The sequence below is a fragment of the Ziziphus jujuba genome, chromosome 1, assembly GCF_031755915.1.
Source record: "Ziziphus jujuba cultivar Dongzao chromosome 1, ASM3175591v1".
NCBI lineage: Eukaryota > Viridiplantae > Streptophyta > Magnoliopsida > Rosales > Rhamnaceae > Ziziphus > Ziziphus jujuba.
In genome coordinates this window covers 8,526,171-8,551,081 of record NC_083379.1, presented here as the reverse complement: position 1 = coordinate 8,551,081, position 24,911 = coordinate 8,526,171, and the positions used below count along the sequence as shown (strand labels likewise).

The window sequence follows — 24,911 nt, the reverse complement described above, 5'->3', positions numbered from 1 at the left end:
TTGGCAATCAATTTGTTTTCGGGGTTGGGAAAGATGAAAGAAAGCTCTACAAATGTCAGAAAACATGCAAACCGCAGAAATTTTCGTTTCTAAGATACAGAACTCCAAGTATTTTCATGATTTTGATTACATGCCAGTACACTCTTATTTTGTTTTTTTTTTTAGTGGGTGAAAGCAACAATTGCCACTCGTTCGTATTATACATATGGGTGAAGGACATTGAAAGTGGGTTGGAGTACAAAATGATTTTCAAAATGGGTGTTAAAACCAGCACTCTTACCAGCACTCTCGTCTGTCTTCCATTCTTTTTATCTCATAAAATTGGCAATAAGTTCTGAACATCAAAACCCATCGATATTAAGATTTTAGCCACAGAAAAAAAAAACAAAGCAAATACTAAATATAGCTGCCTCAAGGTAATGATATAGCTTCCCCCATGGAGCCCCATAATATCCACAGCTTCAGCAAATATCAAGCAGCATCCTATGAGAAACCTAAGATTCATATATATAAATAAATCATATGCTTTTAAAATAAGCAGGAAAACGAAACGCAACCAAATTAAAAGAAAGGAAATCACGATTCAAGCCAAAAATCAATAGCAAATCCATCACAAAACGTGTTACCAGCTTCTCTGGAAACAGGAAACAGACAGAAAACAGATTTATGGTCAGCGAACATGCCACCTAATCAATACTGCAAACAAAAAAGCTCATAAATATTGTACATTTGCTACTTTTACAATGAAAATTATGAGGTCCCGACTAACCAATGTAATATTCAACAATCATTAAGATCCACTGTTAAAAACAAAATTTTCAAACAAAAAAAAAAAAAAAAAAAAAAAAAAAAAAAGAATAATCGTCCGCTTGCTTGCTTGTTTTCTTTCCTCAACTGTCAGGACTTCTCAACCAAAACTATACTTTCAACCATATATTCTCATCTTCTTTCATTGAGACTTTGGTTTCTCAATCTTCACATAGGGCAAAAACCCCATAAAATGGACAATCTTAGGAGCCCATCCCCTTTGCTGAGCCCGGCAAAACATTAAGAATGTATTTGCGAAGTAAGAATTAAAACCCATGAACACATGCCACAGGGCATGACCCTGTGGATTAATTAGCCACTGAGAAACCTCTTTGCAGAAAACACGATCAAACAACCAACACAAACTCCCTAGGAAAATAGTGGCCACATAGAACTTCGCCAGCCGTTTAGCACAGGCATCCTGTGTGTATATATAATACTTGTACATTCGAGGTATGCAAAGGAGACATAGAAGCACATAATGCACCTTGAAGCCAATACCAAAACGGATCACCGAATGAACAATAGCGAAAGCAGCACCATAGAGGAAGAGGAAGGTGGGCATCGTACCGCGATAGTGCCAATCTGGCGAGTAGAGGATATACATATAAAGGAGCATCTCCCATACCATAGGAGTTTCATCGCTCTGCTGTTGCCTGAAAAATCCAAAATAATATATAAAATGAAATGAAAATTTCTCCAAGACTATATTGAAACAGTAAATATTCAGATGAGAAAAGACAAAAAGTGTAGAATAAAAATGACTTCACCAAATAGATTCCAAACATAATATCACTAAGAGGAAAGAAAATATCCACAAATAGCCTGCATCTAATATGGAAACATATGCATTCATACGTGTGAATGGATGAAAATCCTTTATGAAGGTGAAATTTTATATCTAACAACGTCAAACCATCAATTGACTTATTTCCCTCATAAATGAGAAATAACAGAAATTTACCCCAGTAAATAGAACTATCTCTAAGTTCAATTGTTAACCACCTCAAGTTTACACGTCTTTCTTCAATAGTTGATATAACGGTAATACCAAAAAGGTTAGTTGTTACTTCATACAGGTTAGAAATCCATGTGACCTAATGAATTGGTTGCTTTATTCTCATGGCATCAAATAATAAGAGAAGGGGAAAAAAAAAAAAAAAAATTGTCAAGGGCCGCTTTTTCAATAAAGCTCTTCCCATCCTCTCTTCCCCAGTGATATATATTTTCTAGCACTAACAAAGAACAGATCAATTCCTCAATATTTCTCACAATAAAGCATCTATGGCAAATATTTAATCACTGTACTAAATACTCCAAAAAACAAGCCGAGCAGTGGCTTCAGTAGCTTCTCTGGGGTACCTCCTGTAGTGGAGGAGGGAAAGCGCCAGTGGTAGCAACAGTACTGGCAGAACCTTTTCCTTACAATAAAGAAAGGACTGGCACTGAACTACTTTTAAAGAAAACAAAATCCATGAAGATTGGATGACACCTACCAGAGGTGAAAACCAAGCAGTGGGCTAGAATAGCAGAACAACAGTGATGATCCAGAAATTTAGGACAAGAACCACAAATCATTATCCAGATAATAATTTGCTTATTTTGCAAACATTTTGCCGATTAGACTAGTAAGACCACAGAATAAAACATCACTTGAAATAGAAGGATTTATAGGGCAAATCTTCTTTTGCGGGTGGGGTTAATGCCTCCTAAATGCATCGCATATCATCATGATTTTATTCTCAAAACAAGAAAATTGTATGCAATTATCTAGCTACACAGTGACTGAAAAAGGTACTTACACATGCTGCAATGTGGCATGGTATAACATGCTTCCAATGGCGAGTATCATATTAGATATGTGAAGAATACTAAATCTCTTTTCAAATCGTTGCCTTAAGGCATTTATAAGACCAATAAGTGCCAAAAGAATGGTTGGGATGTTGGATATAGTGTTGTAAAATTCTGCAATGTAAGATGAGTAGGCATAATTCTTCTCACAGCACTCAGTTGTAGATGTGACAGGACCCCAGAAGCTCGAAATTCCATCCGCCATTCTCTATATACGATATAAATATATTCAACCAAATCTATCACGTGCAGAAGTGGAAGAGTTCATAAAACCTGCAAAAACATGCACCTGCATAAAATAAGTCTACATGTGAGTAACCAGAGGATATAGTTCAAAATAGGAAAGACCAAAGAAACATGAAAATGGATGGTTCACATGGCACTCAAACATTAAAGAAATTTGCATTGATTATGTCATAGACAAATGAATGAATAATAAAAAGCACAAGTAGCAATTTAGTTGACATGACATAAATTACACTATATAAGTCTAAACTAAGATATCATTTCCACTGCAATGCTGGATGTATAGGAGGTCATAATACACCACATGATTAGAGTTTTTATTCCACAAAGATATTCTAGGTTTTTTATTCAACAAAGATATTCTATCACAAACCTAAATGCTGGCAGACTACCATGACATCTTCACAATGACGAATCTGTTATGGACCACTGATAATATCATGCCTCATTACAAGGCAAGTGTGACCTACCTTACAGAAATAGTAAAAAAAAAAAAAAAAAAAAAAAAAAAAAGAGGACTGCAAACAGCCAACACCCAGCATGAAGATGCTCAAGTTCATGCAGTCATGAAAAATCATTGCAAACACAAAAACTTCATATTAACATTGGAGTTATAATCAGACCCAGTGTCACAAAAAACATTATCAACAATGAGCAAACAATGATCTACGACAAACCTAAAACGAAATATAATGCTCGACTAATCCAACCAATCAAGCAAACCTTCCACTAGTGAAAATTACTTAAAATATTCAATAAATCCTTATTAAATATTTAACCAATCAACACCCATAATCAAGCATATTAACTCATCAATTGCCCATAGTCCGGGAAAGACATAACCAGATCCCACATAACAAACTCGTAGGACCCAATAAAGCCACCATTTTTTTTTTCCTCAGTAATGGAAAATAAATGAATAAATAAATATAGCAATTCAATCAGAATATCTGTAAACAACCAATCTGAACCAATCCATTCCAACCAATACACCAAAACAACATATAGCCATTCAAGCAACATCAGCAATTATCCAAGTCCGGGGTACGCATTAATATCGTACCAAAAAAACCCAGAAAAGAATACGAAGCAATGAACAAAAATAAATTTTCCCGGAAACAAATAATTTACAAGGAAAAAGATAATTTTGTATACATAAAAGTAGCATAGATAGAAGAAAAAAGTGGCAAACCTTGTCATCTAAAGGGGATCATATTATTTCTTCTCTGCTGGGTTTTAGTCTCTGTTTTCCCAGAGACAATTTTTCAAAGGGATTAGCTTTAGGGGCAAGAGATTGAGAATCTCTTTTCGGCGTTCGAGGCAGAGAAAGAGAGACCGAGACTGCTTGTTCTTTTTTTTTTTTTTTTTTTTTGTTCGTCGATTTATTTTTATTTTTATTTTTTATGCGTTTCTTTTTTAATTAATTAATTTTCGTCTTTCCGGGTTTCAAACGCGTCTTACTTCTTCGTTTTTTTATCGTGCGCAGTCCGGATCTGATTGACCCGGCCTATTTTAAAGATATGTTTAACTTTGGATGTTTGGCCCACTAGTGCTGCCCACTAAATGGGCCTGAAGATGAGTCGTAGGTATAATTACTAATTGGACCCCTTCCCCATTTATTTAACTGATGATTCTAAATAAACCCATTCATTATTGGAAAAAAAAAAAAAAAAAAAAGGGATTATTCTAGTACACTCAGAATATCTCATCAAAGTGAAAATGACCAAAATATGTCATACCAAAAATACTATTTGTTTCTATTCGGCGATGTAATATAAGTGATTTGTTTTGTTCAAAAATGTCATATAAGTTGTCCTGCCACAAGTGTTTGTGATTATTTTTGACAAAAAATAAAAAATAAGTGTTTGTGACAAAATAAAAATGTGTATATTAAAAATACTCAAATGAATTTTAAATATACAAAATTATTTTTTAGAAAAAGTACATAACAGTACAAAACAATATCCAACAAATCTTTCACCGGAATTTAGTTAATAATAAAATATAATTTTGTTTTATTATCCATTTTAACATTGATATTATGAGATAAAAAAAATTAGCTTTAATAGTTGAGCATTTTTATTTGTATCCACGAGAATACGAATCATAAAAAGAAAAAAAATTTAAATAGATTGTATTTTAGATAAATTGTTCAAAAAAAAAAAACATTGATACTATGAAATTAATTAATCCTTCGCTTCTAACATTATACATAAAAAAACATATAGTTCAGTTTTGTTTTTTTTTTAAGAATCAAGGAAACAAAAGGTTACATAATTGTTTTATCGAAAAATAAAAGTATCAAACAATATTCTTTTGGTTAAATAATATTTACATTATCTTCACCGTCACTCTACTAATCCAAAGGCATTTGAGAACCTCTTCTGATAAATAAAATCACGTGTGGTTATCTTAGCCATTGCCGATGTATGCAGTCACAAAACAGGTTAGGTTCGTGTTATGAATAGTCATCACAATTATGTGGAATATTATTTAATAATATCCGTTTCCTTTATTGACGAATATTATTATTAAAATGAAAATTTTTCAAAAAGTCTTGTTTTTTTTTTTTGAAAAAAAGAAAGTCTTGTAGAAGTACCCAGCGAAAGCGACAGGACGGCCAAGCAGATAATAAAATTAACAATGATTAAAATGATACTAATCTCTATTTTAAGGGTTGCCCTACAATGATACCATGCATTATTGGCGCACAACATATTATCTAATATACACCACCAACAATATTAATCTTTTTTCTGTTTGGACTAAACAACAATATAATTTAGTTTGAAAAATAAAATATATTTACATATGATTTATTATGTTTTCTTTTAGAATTATGCTTTATTATGGTCACTGGAAAAAAAAAAATATGGCTACATTAATCATCAAACTTTATTTCAACTAATATGTTAATAAATAATTTTTTTGGACACAGTTTTAAATTTTGACAATATGTAAATAAATGAATTTTTCATATTAATTGTTATCTAAAATTTAATAAGTAAATTTAATAAATCTATATTTTTTTATAATTATGCGGTGATATACATTTGATAAAACTTTTATATTCAATAAAAGATCTTTTAAAATTTGAAGGATATAAACCTTATTGCTTCATGAGCATGCATAAGCTTTTTGAATTAAAAATAATAATAAAATCTCATTTGGCGGCTGTAATACGTCTTTGTTACATGTTAATAATTTCAACGGTGTTCTATTTTCAATTTTTGAAGTTATCCGTGAGGAAAAACAAAAAAAAAAATTATGGTACATTGTACCTAGACAAACATAAGATTCATTGAACCTGGACATCTGAAACAAATAGTTCAAGACAACTGCATCTATTTTCCACATCCAGTGGGATATGCTGACATGGAAAATCCAAAAAAGATAATAAAAAAAGAGCGCACAAGGAAGCAGCACCGTCACACGTGTAAGCTACGTTGGAAAGATCGTTTCCCTCGTGGGCCACCCATGCCAATGCCCAGTGTACGCGTTTTCTTGTGTGGCCTCGTACTGGATTCAGTCAATATAAGTCCAAATTAACATTTTAAAGACAGCACTTCAAACCGCCGTTAAATAGTGTCACAATTAGGAACTACGGTCAAACCCTGTGCATTACCTGTACAGTTCCCAAAGTAAATCAAGACCGTCAAATGCATATAATACAGCTCATATTGTTTGATAAGAACTACACCATCAGCTTATAATATCAATTGGAACGATGTTAGGTAGAAAAAGTATTATTTATCACGAGTGTTAATTATCATGAAAGGTTTTCACATAGCAGTTTGAATGGCTGTTATTATAGATTTATTTTCTCATATAGTTTTTTTTTTTTTTTAAATTTTAAAAAGTAAAAAGAAACAAATAAAATGAAATGAGTTTATTATTTCCATGTTAGCTGTGGATTTTATCTGTATCTAGACTCTAATAAGCATTAGTTACATAAAATATAATTTCTGATTATAAATATTGATGATGTGACAGTATATATGGTAGTTGGTAATGAATTTATAAAGATTCAAAACTAATAGTCTAAAATAGTAATTGGAATTCGATAAATATATCATCTACTGCAAGTAATCACAAACGATAATGATGAATGACATTTTTTCTTTTTCACTTTAGTGATAAAGATGTATTTCAACATTATATATTGCTAAAATAAATATACTAGAGCATTATAAATTTTCCAATTGAAGAACAAGTATATGCTTGAACTGTTATGGTATAATTTCCTGAAAATTAGGTACAGAAAAACCCCAAACAGTGTATATTTAATTAAAAAAAGAAAAAAGAAAAAAAGCACATAAACATCCAAAAAACAAAAAAGGGTCAATATTACAGCATTAATTTTATTAATCCGTATAAGGAATTTCAACCTCAGACACTAACAACTTAAGAGACCCACCAAATTAAATTAAAGGTTTTAAATTTAAAAAAATAAAATAAAAATAAAAAATATACAATAACGTCATTAATCCAATCCTTATGAATCTAGACTCTATGAAGCAAAATACAGAAAAACCAAAGAGATAATGAAAGGGGACGTAAAAAGGGGACGATTCATTGGGGAAAAAAACAGAACACCTTTATTTTCTATCTAATCCCTCAAAGCTATAAATAAAATGCATGATAACGGCGTTAATCTAATTCTATGCTTATTCTCCAACTTTGTCTTTCTATGTAAACACCATGATTTTAACATGACAACATAATCACAGACTCCCCGTCTCTCTCTCTCTCTCTCTCTCTCTTTTTCACTTCTCCATAGATAACGCTCATGGCCTCTCTACGCTCACTTCCATCGTTCTCTCCTGAAGAGCGCCTGAAAAAGCTAGACATAGATAACTGGGTGCAAAAAGGGTTACCTGAAAAAATAGAGAAAAAAAAAATGGCTAGAATTCCAGTGAAGTTTCAAAGAGTAGCGGCGGCTTTTGATGAGGTAGCTAAGGTGAGACTCTGCGAGAGCAGTGGGAGCGAACACTCGCCGGAAAGTGACACGTATTTATCGGATCTCGTTAAGTCTTTTATCGAAAGAGGTGGTGGTGGTGTTCATGGTGAAGATGGTAATTATGAGGAAATTCAGTCCGAGATGGAGCACAAAAGTAGAGATGGAGATTCCGACGGCTATTTGTCTGATTCAGAGACAAAAGATTTGCTTCAGGGTCTGTTTGGCTGTGGTGGTGATGATGATGATGTGAAAAGAAAGATTTACGCTGAGGTAGAAGCCTTTTTGGGTCTTACCGGAGATTATAAATCTTCCCGGAGTTACAAACGCCGGTTGATGACTCATTTACGCCAAAAGGGATTCGATGCTGGTGAGTAATTTTTTTTGTTTTTTTGGTTCCCTTTCTGATTAATTTTGAATTTGAATTTTCAATTTTAAATTGTTGCATAGCTATAATGCAATTCCAAGCTTTACGAGATGCTTGCTTATTAGAAATTTTTTTAATTTTACTCATCCGTATCAATTTTTTACAAAATTAAAGCATCTTATTTAATTTTTGACATTAAATTAAAGCATGTATTATAATTTATTTTGTCATGCAGTACTACTTTTGGACTTATTATGAGAGCAGCTTTACCCCAAAAAAAAAAAAAAAAAATTATGAATTTAACGTTTTCCCATAAATAATTGAAACTTTATCACTGATCATATTCTAAATATATCAAATTTAAATTATCATGCAGGCCTTTGCAAATCAAAATGGGAAAAATCCAAAAGATTTCCTGCTGGAGAGTATGAATACGTAGACGTGGACGTTGAAGGAAACCGATACATAATCGAAGCATTCTTAATGGGAGAGTTCGAAATAGCCAGACCCACGAATCAATACGCTTCTCTATTGGAGATATTCCCCAAGATATTTATTGGGAAAGTAGGAGAGCTGAAGCAGATAGTGAGGATACTGTGCAGAGCAATCAAGCAATCGATGAAAAGCAGGGACATGGCAATGCCACCATGGAGAAGAAATGGGTATATGATGGCCAAATGGTTTGGTTCCTACAAACGAACAACCAATAAAGTTTCAGCCGGAAAAGGAAGCTCTGAGCAACAACAACAACGAGACGATGACGCATCTGGTGGGAAGAGACGTGTGGGTTTTGAAACATTTCCTAACACGTCTTATTTTTGCAGAGATGAAATAGCGACTAAGATTGGGTTGAGAGTAGGACTTTTAACCGCTGCTTTTGAATCAGGCTTCTAAAAGCCTCTATTGATTATGCTTTGTTTAGGTATAGAGAGATTTTATTTGTCTTAATTAGGTGATTTTTGGGAATTTTATATATTTGCGGATCGTTTGGGTGTTTTTTTTTTTTTTTTGGGTATTTATATTAGATTTTGGCCGCTGGTACAACCAAGCAATTGGTGTATCAGAAATTCCTTGTAAAAAAGAAAAAGGTTGAAATTATGTCAAATATTATATCAAAATCCCACTTATTTTCAATGTAATATGTCCCAGTTTATCCGAATTACTTGAGCAAACTGTTTCTAATTGATCCAAATTACTTAAGAGTAAATGGTTCCAATCAGCGTCCTAAAGCAAGAAAATTCCAATGAGAATCAATGTAAGGTGATTTTTGGGAATTTTATGAATTTGGGGATTGTTAAGGGATTTTTTTTTTTGGGTATTTATTTTAGATTTTGCGTCTGGTACAACCAAGCAAGTGGTGTATCAGAAATTCCTCGTTAAAAAGAAAAAGGTTGGATTATGCCAGATATGATATCAAAATCCCAATTATTTTCAATGTATTCAATGAAACATGTCTGCCAATTGATCCAAATTAGTTGAGCAAACGGTTTCAATTGAACGGGTTTCAAATCAGTGTCCCAAAGCAAGAAAATTCCAAGTATAAACCAAAGTGGCATTTTTGTTTCTGGTGGGGAAGATAGAGCGAAAAAGCAACGAATGAGAAAAATGAACCAAGGATGACCACATGATATAATCATAGAATACCAGTCAAATCTTATCGAATAAACAGATTTGAAAACTTGACCAGTTTCTGTCGGACACACTAACGACGAGGCGTTCATAACAAACGACAATATTAACAAAAACAAAAAAAAAATGTAGGCACCGATTGACGCAAACAACTGTGGAATCAGAGCAGGTTTGCCTGGAAGGTGACCATTAAAAGAAGCATTAATTGATATAAGAGAAGGGTCTCTTGAAATGGCTAAACCCCACGCCATTTCCCTCTTCTCCCCTTCTCTTCTACATCTTCAATTCTTTTCAAACAAAATTTTCAAAAATTAATAGTAAAAAATATATATTTAAGAGATGAATAAGAAGAAGAAGATTGAAGTGTGAGAAGTTCGGTAAGCAGATTTGTTGACGGAGATTTGAAAAAAAAAAATCTCACAACAACCGGCCAGTTAACTTCTCAAATGGGTATTGATATAGCTACAGCCGCTTTGGCAATTCAAGATTAAGGGTATTACAAACCCTTCCTCTTGGTACATGTAGCTTTAAACATACACAAATATCAAACACCTGAGAATTAGAGCTCCGATGAGAGAATATAGATCGAAAACTGAGAAAAGAAAAAAAGAGTGCGCTTTCTGTGATTTCGAAACCCTAGCAGCCTGATGGTTGGTTTTTATATTTGGGAACTTGGAATTGTTTTGAAGACTAGGATTGATCTGAGCCCTACATCTCCCCAAATCATAAAACTGTGATCACGTGCCACTGACCTCTATGTAAGACGATGCAATCGCCATTCACATATTGATTTTAAAAGGAAATTTGTTTCTTTTACATTTTTATTTTTTATTTTTTATAAAATAATTCTAAGCTTATCTTCCAATCGTATATATTTTTTCTTATAATACGATAAAACTAATTAAAATATTTATACTAGAGAAAAAAATAAATAAATAAATAAAACTGTTTCACTGATAAAGCTATTAATTCTTCTTATTTTTTGTATTTGTTGTCTACCAAACTAAGTAAAATATAAAAATAAAAAAATTTTCCAGACTCCATAAAATAAATGCATAACATGTTTTTCAAATTATCTGTGTATTTAGATCTTATTCTCATGTTGTAATTTAGGGAGTGTCTCGTTTTCGGTGCAAAAAGAAAAAATCTTAGTTATGATAGTGATGGAAGTTTGAATATTATTCCTGATCCTCAAATCAACTTTCAATACAGTTTTCAATTCCATTTATATACAGCTTTCAATTCCTTTGTTATGAATAGTATGCATGTGAATTATTGATGGAGATAGAAATCTAAAATTAGACTTAATGGGTAAGTAACACAATTGTCATCGCATGAACAATATCTCTCTATTTGTAGAATGTCACAATTTATTTGCTTAAACCAATAACTTTATAGGATAAGTTTGAAATGGACGACTAATCTGCATTATATATATACATATATATATATATATATATATATATATATATATATATATATATATCAAGAAAATCTGAATTATTTTAAATTTAATCTATCAAATTAGATTATTGTAAATTTAGGGGATGTATTCAATTTAGAATTTGAAGGATTTTAAAAGTCTTTTAAAATTTTGAGATATTCGATTTAGATTTTAAGGGAGTTCATACAAGTCTAATGATATTCAATTCTGATTTTGATAGATTTTATTAAAGTCCGATTAAAATCTAGATGTATTTAATTAGAACTTTATAAAATTCTTTTAAAATCTGATGGTATTCAAAAAGTTATTGATTTTAAAAGATTTTAAAAAATGATGGATTTTAATGGATTTGAAAAGATTTTAACAGGGAAATTGTGAAGAAAATTGTCAATATAAAATCTAGTTTTAAATCCAAAAATTTCATTGGATTCTTATAAAATCTTTATGAAGTCTGTAGAATTCCATAACAATCCATCAAATCCTTTAAAGTTTATAATTCATTTTAAATCTATTAAATTTTAAATTGAATATATCCCTCTTAATCAAACTTAACTTGATAAAATGTAAAATAACGAGCCCAATATGGTATTCTTTCGTTGCAATAATTTTTTTTATTGTGACTATGAATCAGAAGAGAGGTTCTAATGTCAACTCCTGCTCCTGCCTATCGGGTTGCTTCTCGTTTTTATATAAAACCCTCTTTTCACTGGAAAAAGAGTCCAATATAGTTATACAGTCAATTTCACGATGTTTCAATGTCTTGACGCATATGCTTTATGAAGTATATCAATGGAATCGAACTTTACAGATATTTAATATATATTTTTATATTAAATTTTTTTGTTTTTAATGTTGTATATATATATATATACACACATATATCTATATTTGTTATAAAAAATAAAATAAGAAAAATATTCCTCACAAAATCTATTAAAAAAAAAAAAAAAGCTATTCATCTTTTCTATTCCTGTACATTCTTTTAGATCACTCACATCATTCCTCATCTGAACAAAAGTTAAACTAGGGAAAATTACAAAAAACTTTTTACTTTTTACGGACTTCGTAGCAATTGGTGTTTCTTTTTCAATGTTGGTTGAGAAAACCATAGACAACTTCTTAAATATATTTAAAGCCAAAAAAAAAAAAATATATATATATATATATATATATATAATATTTTCTAAAATTCCAATCATGCTAGTACGATTAGAGCCACTAAATTATTTAAAAAAAAAAATGGATGATGCTAAGTCCGATTTGGTAAGAGTTTAAGTAATAAACGGCTCAGATCTACTAGCACATTGATAAAATCGTAAACCGGCAGTATCTAATCCTAACCAAACACGGAAACCAAATAAAAAGCCGAAAGGACACCTGTCTGTAGTGAGACAAGGAAGGGAGAAAAAGAAAGAGGGACGCTCAAGAAAAACCAAGAAAGAAGAAATTTCTTCTTATTTTCCCTTTAAAACAAAAATAATAATAAGAAAAACATTTTTTTTTTTATAATTTTTTTTTTAATCGCGGATCGGACGCTTTTTTTTCACCCGAGCCGCCACCGAATCATCGATCCGGCAGCGAATCATGGAGGGAGTTGGGGCCCGACTCGGACGGTCCTCGACCCGATACGGACCGGCCACGGTGTTCAATGGGCCGGTGAGGAAGTGGAAGAAGACATGGGTCCACGTATCATCTCCCTCTACGAGTAGTAGTAGTAGTAGTAGTGCAGCAGCATCTAACACCACCACCAATCACTCTCACCACCATCACGCTCAGATTCATACCCCCAACGGTACCACTAACGGTAATAACGTTTCCCATCTTGTCCTTTACAAGTGGACCCCAATTACCCAAAGCCAAAACTCTGCCATCAATGGCAATAACACCAACAACGGCAATAACACTCCCGATAAGGTTTCTGTTAAGGCCGACGCTCCTGCGGTGCATCCTGAGGAGCCTCCAAGGCGCAAATTCAAATACATTCCGGTAATTTTTCTTTTTCTTGTGTTTTTTTCCCCCCTTTGGTTTTTGGTTTTTGATTTTTGAGAATTTTGGATTTTGAGTGTGTTTCTTTTGGGTTGATGGGAGGTTGGGTGGGTTGGAATTTGGGTTTTGAGGAGGAAAAAAATTATGGGTGGTTTGGATTTTGTTGTTTTAGGAGGATAGGTTTTTTGGGTTAATAGTGGTGTTTTTTTGGTTTTATAAGTTTTGGAGAAGAATGAGATTATGCTTGCTTAGAAATTGGGTATGGGAAAGATATTATGGATTCTTTTTTCTTTTTGTTAAAAGCGTTTTATTGTATAGAGGGAACTAATTTTCATTCGGGGTTCATGGGAGGATCAATTGTTGGATCTTTGGGCTTTTGTTAGCTTTGGTATGGAGAAATTTTGTGTATTGCATTATTACTTGTTGATGAAGTTGACTCCTGGAGAACAAGAAGTGGAAAGAGTATAATTAAGTAGGGTGGACTTTGGTTATACATGTAGTTATCACTTTGACTTCTTAATTCTTGATTTGTCAGTGACTATTGATATGATGATAGGTGGCCAGAAAGGTCAAACTGAAGTGAAGTTTTCCGTATTTTCTTTTTTAAGCTCTACAGTGTTACCATAAGATTCAATTCTCATTGCAAAAGATACCGGCTTCTGAAGACTTCAACCACAACTGGTTTTTCTTTAATAACATGTCACTTTCTCAGGTATAAATAAACTATTTATAAATACAGGAAGGTTGGCAGACCAATGATATAGTATGAAGTTGAGCAATATAATAATGGTATCTCTGTTAGAGATTGACTGACTTCACAAAAATGCAGCTATTTATGCATTTTGCAGTATAATTTTAATATGTGAATTAGAAGTCTTCTTAGAGATCTTTTTGTTGAGAGAACCTATGATGGATGTTTCAGATTTATTGAGAGATTTTTATAACATAAGCACTTATTGATAGTAGATAAAATATGGGCAAACATGGGGTTGCTTTATATCGATGGAAGGATAGGAAAGCTTTAGTAATTACCAAATATGCGAAGAACTTGTATAGAGGGTTTCTTTTATGTGTATGGAAAATTAGAAAAGCTTTAGTAATGATCATGATGCTATATATTACTGTCATAGTTTGTATGTTGCTACAAAGACGATATGAGATGGTATGTTCATCATCGTTGGATTTGATTGATCTTTGCTTACATTTAGATGAGTAAATAAGATGAAAGAGGGTGTCTAATATGTTGCTTGAGTGTAAGGTGTGATGGTGTCAATGGGACATTGTGTTTATATGCATGGTTTTAAAAATTGTCTGGTGAGCGCTTTTAAGTGAAGCACGGGCCTGCACCTTGAGACTATATTTACTGGTGCCGAGGCTTATGCCTCAGTGCGGTAAGAAGTTTCTCAACGCTTAAGTCTCTAGGGGTTGGGTTTTAGGTTTTGTGAAGAAGAAAGTGTGAGAAGTGAAGGTGTTGAAGACTCTTTGGTGGAGCCATAAGAGAGTTGAACCATGTGAGAGAAACAGAAAATTTAAGTTAGAAACTTCTGAAACTGAAAATCCATTGATTTTCTTGTTACGAGTTTATGTTTTCTTAGCATTCTATGTTTAAATATATATATATATATATATATATATATATATATATATATATTTTAATAAAATTAGTTGAGGTTTATGCCTCGTTCCACTTTAGGCTGACTCCTTGTGCTTATTTGACAAAATGCCTTGAGTACGTCTAAATGCTTTTAAAACCTTCTTTGTTGGACTGATGATGTACATGTTAAGATTTCCTTTCATTTTTGTCATCATCATGAGGCGAACTTTAAATATTCCTAGCATCTCCACTTATTAAATCTTTTAACTTTTTCTCTTTTGGTCAAACTGGGGGCTAAGTTCCCAGAACTAAATCCTCTTTCCTTATGCTATGTACTTTTTCTTGCCCAAATCTGGAGGCTATAATAATGTGTGTATTTTAGCTTTATATTTTCTTCAGTTTCTTGATATCTATATGAAGTATCTGGAATAACTATCATAACTGAATTTCTCATACTCCTATCAAGCTTCCTCGTAAATGTACTTGTATTTTTTACTTGGCAAGCTGTAACTCATCATGATAAGTATACTGGATGCTTGTTTAAATGAATATCAACTAGACTCTGGCATCCAAAAATAGTCATTTATAGCAATGTAACAATGTTGTTTTATCTTGACCTTTATGATTACTAAGAAGATTCTGGCAATATTATGAAGAATCCTGTTCTATGAATGGAACTTTACGTAATGTCATATAGGTGTCTGTTTATCAATTTGTTTATTTTCTACGATTAGATGCTAACAACATCAATACATTATTCTTGACACATTAAGATATTGTTTCAGCCAAAATTTTTATCTATTTTTCATGACCTGAGTAATCTAGTATTTTCAAGAAAGCTAGTTTGGAAATTTTCTGCCTTGAATATTTATAACCTTTATGGACTTAAATAGGTATGATGGGCTAATGAACATCATATAGAAAATATCTGTGGCGGTTATTTTGCTTCTTATTTCCAAGTCTAACCCGAATGCATATACCTACTTGTATGAAGAAATGCATTTGTCTATGCCAGTACTGACGTGGAAATCAAATGGTATGGTGAAATTATCTTTTAAATGTCAACTGTAACTGGTGCGGGGGAACATAGATGTTAAAGTGGGAATAACGTGCAAGGATGGCTTAGGGAAAAATAGTCTTGGTGAAGTACTCTATTAGTAGCTTTGTGGTGGTTTCTATAATTGGAAACAAACTGTTTGATATGCAGGGAGAGTAGCATTCCAAAAACATACTGGATCTCCTGTTTTATATACCTATTACATTTGTTATAGAACACTCGGTGGAAAATGTGTCAATGAAAGACTGAACCTAACAGGACTGATGGGACTTACTTTGGGTCCATAGCAAGTAGTCCTGACTTCTAAATGATCATGTAACGTCATTATAGATTTACTTTACATGTTTGTATTGTGAGTCCCTTTGTGGACCTTTTAAATTAGGCTATAGTCCTTGAAATCATATCCAGCATAACAAAGTCTAACCCTAAAAAATAAAGAAAGGAAATGAAGACAATCAATTGATTTTTTTTCCTTTTATTGTTATGCTTCATCAATGCAGTGATTGTTTTGGCTGCCTGATAATGCAGATTGCTGTGCTAGAGGAACAGAAAAATGAGGCTGCGGATGATGAGACTGTGGAAAAGGTTGAAGATGAAGGTAAACCAAATGATACTGATCTAACCACCAAGGGTGAAGTTTTGGACGAAAAACCAGACATCAATGATGTTCCCATGGAAGAAACTCAGGTGAGTGTCATGCTCATTTTGTTTAATTTACTGCTATTGCTTTTTATTTTTTGTCAGGTTAGCTTTTTCCCATGTTAACTGATGGATCAGGACACTTTACTTCTCGGTTAAATTATGATGGTCAGTTTTCCGTGAAACTGATCTTGTAAAGGTTCCTTTTACCCTTTTTTTTTTTTTTTTTTTTTTTTTTCAAAGGGTTGGGAAGTAGTGAAAGCACTAGCTTGTTCATAAGAAAATGCTATGATAAATCAGCTCAATTGAGATGGTTTTCTATTTTTGTTTTTCATATCAGGAGAATAATCAGGTGGTACGCCAAGACCTGAATGAGACTTTGGATCTGAGTCTAGGCCTGAATGGCCATGATGGTGAGAATAACCCTGATTCAAAAACTGATCAGAGCAGAGATAGTTAGTAGCAAAGGCTGAACGCGACTATCGTTGGGTCCTGATTGGCCTTTTATTTTGTTGTTTGGATACTTGGAATTTCAAGAACGAATGATTATTTGTGCCTGATTATCAGAAACATTTTTTTTTTTTTTTTTGGGCCCTTTGGCTCCTTATTTGGCTTATAGCAATTTTAAGGCAAATGTTTTGCAGCTGCTTTACTTGTACTTTTAGTCTTCATTTCATGCTGCATTGTTGAGCTTATTTTATAAAAGACAATGCCTATTTTTGAGCACCGAACTGTTGAATTTTGTTATTATCGTCAGTATATATATATATATATATAGAAAATAGGTTAGGTTTTGTTGGGATTATGGTGTATTCTTATATAGAGAATTGCGTTATTACAAATTTATTTTCACTATTTTGTTGGTATTGTGCACTATGTAATATGTAACGGCGGCAGCAATAGCTATGGTTTAAGCACAGAAATGACTAGAAAATTTGAAGAAATTATTCTAGTAGTCATTACTCATGAGGGACTCTTGGCATTTCTATGGCAATCAACATAAACGACAATCAACAGTAGAGTGGATTTTATTTTTTATTTTTTTAACTCTCTCTCTCTCTCTCTCCCCCTAAAGCCTTTCACTGCAAATGGAGCCATAGTTGACAACAACTTTATGTTTACCAACTTAAGGAAATTTATTATGTTTACCAATAGTTGACAAACCAGACTCGATGGCTGTCTGGCTACGACCCCAAGAGCATTACTAAATTTGTTTGCCACAGTATAAATAATGTAGATTATTTAAAGAAAACGCTTTTTGAGAGAATTGTTTAGGACTCCATCAAACTAATGTAGTAAAAAAAAAAAAAAAAAAAAAAAAGAAAATTATGAAGGTGATCGTTTATATTTAGAAGGTCTGGTAGAGAGTGTAAACTCACTAAACAATTATTATTAAGAATATAATCTTTTTTTAAAAGAAAAAAATAGATAAATATAGTAATATTAGACACAATTGTTGGAGATTGATTTTTAAGTTGAGAGTCTATTAAGTAGACATCTTTGCCACCTAAACAGCAAGCCTTTGCAATTTCAATTCACATCCCCTTCGAGATGCTCCATATTGGGACTGGACTGTCCAATTAGTTGTATGGTGCCGACCAGTTAGACAATTTTAATAACAAGTTTACAATTTTAATAACAAGTTTTAGTGTTTATTCTTGTGGAGAAAATTGGTTGGAAAATGAAAAATAGAGTAGTTTCCATTTCTTTTTTTTTTTTCTTTTTTTTTTCTTTTTTATATAAATTTTTATTTTTTTTAAAGGAGTTACTGTGCTGAGTAATATTTGAAAACAAGTTCGCAAACATTATTAATAGTATCCCACATCGTGGAGCTACTTTTGTTTGAATCAACCATGCTGATTAATTTACTAAAAAAATTAAAAATTGCTGATTATAATTATTTATACAAATGAAAAATAGAAAAAAAAATTCAGTCCTCAGCTTTTGTGTGAATTGTCCACGGATCCTCATTATAGTTGTTGATGACTCATATTTTAAATGGAGATTATTTTACTCTCTGTATTCCCGGCAATAAAATAATCCAAACAAAAGTAACTAAGGACACTCGTCCACCTAATTACATTTGTATACAAAAATTTAGTTGTTTGTTTTAGTTCCTACGCGTACGGATAGAGCAATATATATGTAATTGATGCATTAATAAATATAACACACTCTCAGAATTTCAAAAATCAAAAATAATTTTATTACTAATAATTAAAGAATGAGACTAAAATCCCCAAGAAGTAGTGCAAACAAACAAACAAATTCGCTTGTACATTAATATATATATTCTCTCTTATAGTCTCATTGATCACTCGCCCCCTCTCTCTCTCTCTCTCTCTCACTATATAGCTCAAACTCCTCAAAGAAAAAGACTTTGATAATATTTCCCCCCATTATTAATGATTAATGAAGTTCTAATATATTTTTATTTGCCCCAAAAAAAAAAAAGTTCTTATTTTAATTTACGAACACCACCCCTGCATTCTGTTTCCTTCTCACAGCCTCTGTTATAATGGTTGCTCTCCGGAGGAAGACAGCCATTGTTACCAAGTTTCCTGCACCGAGTTGGTTTCCCATGTTTGAGAACCCCATAGTCTATAACAGTGAATTAGCTTTTTCAATAAATATGGAGCAAACCAACAAGGCAAGTATGCAGAATGCAACCTTTGAGCTTTCCATTTTTTCTTTCTTAATTTTTATTTTCTGGGGGTTGTTTTCGTAGAATTAAATCCTCCTTGCGGAGAATTAAGAACTTTTCAGGGGGCAATATTATTGTCCAGAAAATGAGAGAGGAGGTGAGTGATGAGATTAATGAGATGAAAAGCTCTGGTATTTATAAGTGTTTGGTTTTCGTCCATTTTTAGGAAGTCAAAGGTTGATTTGAATTTGATAGTCCGGTTTGTGGGCAAAACCAAAGAAAAATTGATGATGAAAAACTACAGGGATATCTTGTCTATATGTCTTAGAGAAAATTAAAAGAACGAAATAACCTAATCTCTTTTGAACTTTTTTTTTCACCCTTGATGCACCTATTTTTATGTAGGACTACCATTTTGACTTATGGATTTGCTTTTAAAAGATGAGGCTCAGAATAATTAAGCAAATCCAACGGATGTGAGTGTAATCCATATTTTAAAATATGTATTCAACCTGATGTATAATTTTGATTTGCTGCGAATAGATATTCTCAGTTTATAATAGGAACCATGTTATATACTACATGCTAAAAGTTTCAACTTTACTGTTTAGTTTTAAAGTCCTTAAATGGAATGATAGCATTTTAAAATATTCAGATTTGCATGATTTCTAACATAAAATAAGAATATGTTTTTATCATATTAGAACTTTTTATATATAATTCCATATATTTTGAGCCTGAGCTAAATAAAATATAGATCTTTAAAGTTGTTTTTTAAAAAAAAAAAAAAAATTAACCACGCTCATGTAAATAATTATTATCGTAATATTAAATGAACAAAAAGTGAAAGAAAAAAAAAATTCAATTTCAATATTACCGTGAATGAAACAAATAATAAAACTTTTTTTTTGTTTTCTTTTTCCCCTGTTGTTTGATTACAGTGTTACAACCTTAATATATATTTGTAAATTTTGAGACATAATTGACAACCTAAATGTTTTGACATCTTTCAATATAGTGTTTATGTACAGGAGCTTTGACACTACTACAATGACTATATGTATACATAAAATTGTATTTAGGTGATATATACATAAAATTGTATTTAGGTGAGGATATCTTCAATTTTTTAAACTAATGATAGATAGATTCACTTATTTAAAATCGTTCGATATTTATATATATATATATATATATATATATATATATTCATATAATTTATCAGTTTTAGATAATTAAGGTCATTTAAATTGAGAATATTCTCATCTGAATCATATTGTATATATATCGTATATATACTGCAACCGATTGTATACTAATTCAATACGTTTGTTAACATTTGGACTATTTGATTAATTCTTGATCAAATAAAGAAATTGATTGCTACAGAATTAGATTGGGTACCTTAATTTCGGGATTCAATCCAACAATAATATTAGTGTCTAAGGTACGTGATATATAAATTGGCTAATAAATTTTCTAGTGCAACAACCAATGAAGCTCCAGAGTGATTTAATAAATCATCCATGTTAGTGTGGGATATTAAAATCCTATTCGCAATGGCTTTGTAAAAACGGTTTTTGGTTTTTAACGTTCAAAAACTGCATCGGAGTGATTGAATAGTTTTTGAAAAAGCAGAATCAAAAGACCAATGTTCATTGAAGCTCTTTTCAACTTTCCAGCACAATAACTCTCTTAATGTGATGTTTAATATTATTATTCCTCTTGTGGTTACAACTATATAGCAATGATTAACCAAACAATGTATCATATAGCAATTGAGAGTGGCTTTGTATATATATATATATATATATATGTATTTTTTTTTTTTTTGGTAACATGGACGAGATGGGACTTTATATATACAAAGGATACTACTATCTATATTTCATCACATTCCTAAATTTGGCCAAATTGTCCATACACTTTGACAAAGATATAAACATAACAAAGAGTTTCCATGAATCCCCACATTTTCCTTCAAACAAAAAGTTAATCATCAAGTTAATTTTTAAAACTTAAAAACAATCTTTCTATAAAATTTCAAATTCTCTCCAAAAGTGATTCAAACATGAACATGTAGGCTTGTTGAAGTTATAAGGAGAAAATATATTGAAAATTAAGGAAAATCTTTCTAGCTTAGCTCAAGATTTTTGGTTGCCCTATCCCACTCGGATAGCCCAATATTGATACATACATACATACATACACTTGAAAACTAATTCCAAAAAGAATGAAAGATTTATATTAATAATAATATAGGATAAGACAGAGAGATCGAAAAGGAAGCAATTCAAACAGAAATCAGCTTGTACATTTCTAGATCCCTTTGAAGTGTTAGTCGCTCACTCTCTCTAGACATAAATATATATAATGTATATAGCTCTCAAAATTAACTGCTGAATATGGAAAACCCATTTCGATAAGCTTTAATTTCCCCATTACTATTAATACAAAATGAAGTTCTTATTTTAATTTACGAGAACCACCCCTGCAATTTTCTTCCTTCTCGCAGCCTCGGTTATAAGTGTTGCTCGGTGGAGGAAGACAGCCTTTGTTAGCGAGTCGGGTGCAATGAGGTGTATTTCCATGTGTGAGAGCACCGTAGCTTATTTCATTGCAATTCGCTCCTCCAACAAAGATGGAGCAAACCAACAATGCAACCATGCAGAAAGCTGCCTTTGAGCTTGCCATTTTTTTTTTTTTTAAATGTTTTTCGGGGTGTTTTCGTAGAATTAAATCCTCCTTCCGGACAATAAGAACTTTGTAGTGGGGAAATATAATATTGTCAGGAAAATGAGAGAGGAAGGGTGAGTGATGAGTTTGACGAAAATAAAAAGCTCTGGTATTTATTATATGTGTTAGATATATATAGGAATCATCCATTCTTAGGAAATGAACGTTGATTTGTGGTGTTGCTGAGTTTAAGAGTCCGGTTTGTGGGGACAACAAAAGAAAAAAACAATGGTGGAATAAGAGAGGAAAATCAAAGCTCATATCTTAATTGTCCATATATGCTTTTAAGGAATGAATGGATCGATTAATTTCCACTGAAAACTTTTCAGAACTATAATCTCGTATGGGATAGTTATCACCTTATTATAGGAGACAATTCATTTTTATTTTAATTATATATATATATATATATATATATATATATATATATATATATATATATATATATGTGTATATATATATATATATATATATATATATGGGGGGTAAAGGCGGATTCGAACTTGTTTTTACCATTAGGTGTATGGACTTAAACTGTGGACATTAAAAATGAAACTCACATACTTGGCTGTCTCACTTTTTTGACAATTGAATTAACAATTTAGAATTTAATTATATTGAATTTAAAAAATAACACAAAAGGCATAATTATTGGTTTATGGCATATAGCTGACATGGTAGATCCATCATACAGAAAAACCTCTGCTCAAGTAAACTATTGCTTTCTTGTTGATATAGTAATTAACTGCATTTTTTATGGATGAATTTGATCAAATTAATTATATACAACTCATATAATTTATTCAAATAGTTTTTGTACATTTTTATATAATGTATATGACCAATTTGGCCAAATTTATTAGAGAAATTGCATGATTAAACTAAATTGAATAGTGACAGTGTGAGTTCTTATAATTTGAGGGGGGAAAAAAACCTGTCATATTTTGGAATAATATAAATAGTTTAAATAGTTTCCGCATGTGACAACCAAATTGAATTCAAAGCTATAGGTACTTTAAGTTATAGTAATTGAATGCCTTTTTCTTTTTTTGATTGGAATTACAATAACATTTCCTAATGTCTTATTTATTTATTTATATGTAAATAGATTTCCTAATGTCTTTGTGAGGTTAATTTTCTATCAACTAATTATGAAAACCAAGCCCATAACTAACTTTGAAATTTTTTCTGAAGTTTAGAGAATTAATTAGTTTCCATGTATCCTCAAATTTTTTTCCTTCCTACAAAAAATTATCAAGTCATTTGAAACTAAACATTTATCTATGAAAATTTTTCAACTCGTTTAGATAAACAAATAACACATTAATAACGTACACAAAAAAAGAAAAAGAAAAAAAAAGTGGAGTTATTTTTTTTTGCCATGACAATTAAATGTTTTCTTTCATGCTCTTCCAATTTTGTCATTGATTGCTCTACGAACATTTTCTTCTCTAAAATCCGCCTTTAATTTCTAACTAGCATTATTTTCTTCCTCACACAAATAATAAAAAAGCAAGATATCCTTTCTTAGAAACTAAATTTCATGGGCCGTTTTCTGTTTATTGGATTTTCTTCTTTTCTCAAAAAAGAAAAAAAAGAAAAAAAAGGGAAACCAATGGGGGATGAGGGCTTGAAAGTAAAATTAGGGATGATATGAGAAATTGCCAAAATATCATATGAACCGGAGGTGCTTGTGGATGGCTTGGTGACAGAGGTCGTACGGATTTAAAGGTTCCGATGACTTCGAAAGCTGAAGTCAACAAGATCGTGGACCAGAGATCTTATTACCATTTTCGCATAATGCCCCGTAAAAAGAAGTTAGAGAAATTACTTTTCTTTACTAAAAAAAAACAAAAATACTCTTGTTGAGAAGGCAGAGGACTTGCAAAGCAAAAGAGGACAAAATTGGAAGAAAACATTTAATTTATTTCCGTGACCAAAACCTTTTATCCTTTGCTAGACGCCACCCCAAAATTTTATACAATTTGGGAAAGTAAACTATTTTAAACAGTCATTTATATCAGTATTAAATAGCATATAAATTTCACCAATAATTATTTATTACTATTGATAATAAATAGTATTTTTTTTATGCAATAGTTAAATTTTAATCACGTAAACATTTCTAACTTAATTAATATTTGATTTGGAGTTGGTGTAGATTAATTATGAAAGAATCAACAAAAACAGTGCTAAAGCATTATCAAAATGAATGTTTGGAAAACTGTTATTTCAAAATTACTAAAACTAAAAAAAGTAGAATTTGAATGTTTGGTAAATCATGCTTAGTTTTTTTATATTTGTTCTTTTAATATTATAATCATCGTAATTCTGCTTCCAAATAAAATCTCAAAAGCTAATCTTGGTTGTTTATCAAATTTCACCTTAGAGGAGGTGTTTACTATTGAAAAATCTAAAATTTAATAATAATTGCACATTAATACTTGTATTTTGAAAAATTGCACATTGGACTCTCAATAAGCATTTTACATTAAGCGTGGAATACCGCATTGACTAACAAAAAATTTAGAAATTGAGAAAATTGACTAATTTTTTATTAATTAATTAATCAATTTCTTTCTTATTTTGTTTGTAAATTGAAAAACTAATTTTTTTTTTAATTTTAAACTTTCTGCTAGCCAATTTAGAAATTGAGGACTTAATTAACGTAAATTATAAATTGTAAGTTTAATATGTAATCCTGCTAAAATATAGGATATTAAAATACAATTAATTCTAAAATTTATAAATTTACCAAATAATTTTTTTTCCCAAAAAATTCTTCTATAATCTATTTTAAGGATCTAAAAGCAATCCCAAATATACACATAAGAGACTTATAGAATACATGCATACATTTGAAAATTAATTCCAAAAAGAATCCAAGAATTTTATTAAGTATAATATAGAATAAGACATAGATAAAAAAAAAAAAAGAAGCAAGACAAGACAAA

General features: G+C 31.3%; 3 protein-coding genes and 1 non-coding gene across 7 annotated transcripts; 2 read left to right on the top strand and 2 right to left on the bottom strand.

The window, feature by feature from the left end:
- Window positions 1-561: 561 nt before the first annotated feature.
- LOC107414703 (alkaline ceramidase) lies at window positions 562-4,303 on the bottom strand. Of its 2 annotated transcripts, none has more exons than XM_048476785.2 (3): window positions 4,097-4,303; window positions 2,610-2,931; window positions 562-1,463 (listed from the first exon to the last, which is right to left on the bottom strand). In XM_048476785.2, exons 2-3 carry the CDS (start codon window positions 2,861-2,863, stop codon window positions 950-952), a joined length of 768 nt encoding a protein of 255 aa, XP_048332742.2. In that variant the 5' UTR covers window positions 2,864-2,931; window positions 4,097-4,303; the 3' UTR covers window positions 562-949. The 2 variants fall into 2 exon arrangements, with proteins under 2 accessions (XP_048332742.2, XP_015878352.2); XM_016022866.4 differs by having other exon boundaries at window positions 2,610-2,947; window positions 4,097-4,302.
- A 3,258-nt stretch (window positions 4,304-7,561) lies between these two features.
- Window positions 7,562-9,394, top strand: LOC107414566 (uncharacterized). The gene is made up of 2 exons (XM_016022706.4): window positions 7,562-8,231; window positions 8,605-9,394. Exons 1-2 carry the CDS (start codon window positions 7,694-7,696, stop codon window positions 9,120-9,122), a joined length of 1,056 nt encoding a protein of 351 aa, XP_015878192.3. The 5' UTR covers window positions 7,562-7,693; the 3' UTR covers window positions 9,123-9,394.
- Window positions 9,395-10,218: 824 nt separating this feature from the next.
- Window positions 10,219-10,328, bottom strand: LOC112490331 (small nucleolar RNA snoR109). The gene has a single exon (XR_003054581.2). It is a non-coding gene; the product is annotated as a small nucleolar RNA snoR109 (small nucleolar RNA).
- Window positions 10,329-12,686: 2,358 nt separating this feature from the next.
- On the top strand, window positions 12,687-17,303 carry LOC107414555 (uncharacterized). 3 transcript variants are annotated; one of them, XM_048467307.2, is made up of 3 exons: window positions 12,687-13,287; window positions 16,467-16,625; window positions 16,921-17,303. In XM_048467307.2, the coding sequence occupies exons 1-3, from the start codon at window positions 12,886-12,888 to the stop codon at window positions 17,035-17,037; spliced, it is 678 nt and encodes a 225-aa protein (XP_048323264.1). In that variant the 5' UTR covers window positions 12,687-12,885; the 3' UTR covers window positions 17,038-17,303. The 3 variants fall into 3 exon arrangements, with proteins under 3 accessions (XP_048323264.1, XP_024924354.1, XP_015878183.1); XM_025068586.3 differs by having other exon boundaries at window positions 16,467-16,745; window positions 16,918-17,303; XM_016022697.4 differs by having other exon boundaries at window positions 12,692-13,287; window positions 16,918-17,303.
- The last annotated feature ends 7,608 nt before the right edge of the window (window positions 17,304-24,911 follow it).

Bases quoted from the DNA above. Each gene is read 5' to 3' on its own strand.
- LOC107414703 (XM_048476785.2), bottom strand. From the start codon at position 2,863: ATGGCGGATGGAATTTCGAGCTTCTGGGGTCCTGTCACATCTACAACT. The intron at 1,464-2,609 runs GTAAGTACCTTT...TGGATTTTTCAG, and splicing joins CATGCCACATTGCAGCATGT to GCAACAGCAGAGCGATGAAA.
- LOC107414566 (XM_016022706.4), top strand. From the start codon at position 7,694: ATGGCCTCTCTACGCTCACTTCCATCGTTCTCTCCTGAAGAGCGCCTG. The intron at 8,232-8,604 runs GTGAGTAATTTT...ATTATCATGCAG, and splicing joins CCAAAAGGGATTCGATGCTG to GCCTTTGCAAATCAAAATGG.
- LOC107414555 (XM_016022697.4), top strand. From the start codon at position 12,886: ATGGAGGGAGTTGGGGCCCGACTCGGACGGTCCTCGACCCGATACGGA. The intron at 13,288-16,466 runs GTAATTTTTCTT...CTGATAATGCAG, and splicing joins GCAAATTCAAATACATTCCG to ATTGCTGTGCTAGAGGAACA. The intron at 16,626-16,917 runs GTGAGTGTCATG...TTTTCATATCAG, and splicing joins TTCCCATGGAAGAAACTCAG to GAGAATAATCAGGTGGTACG.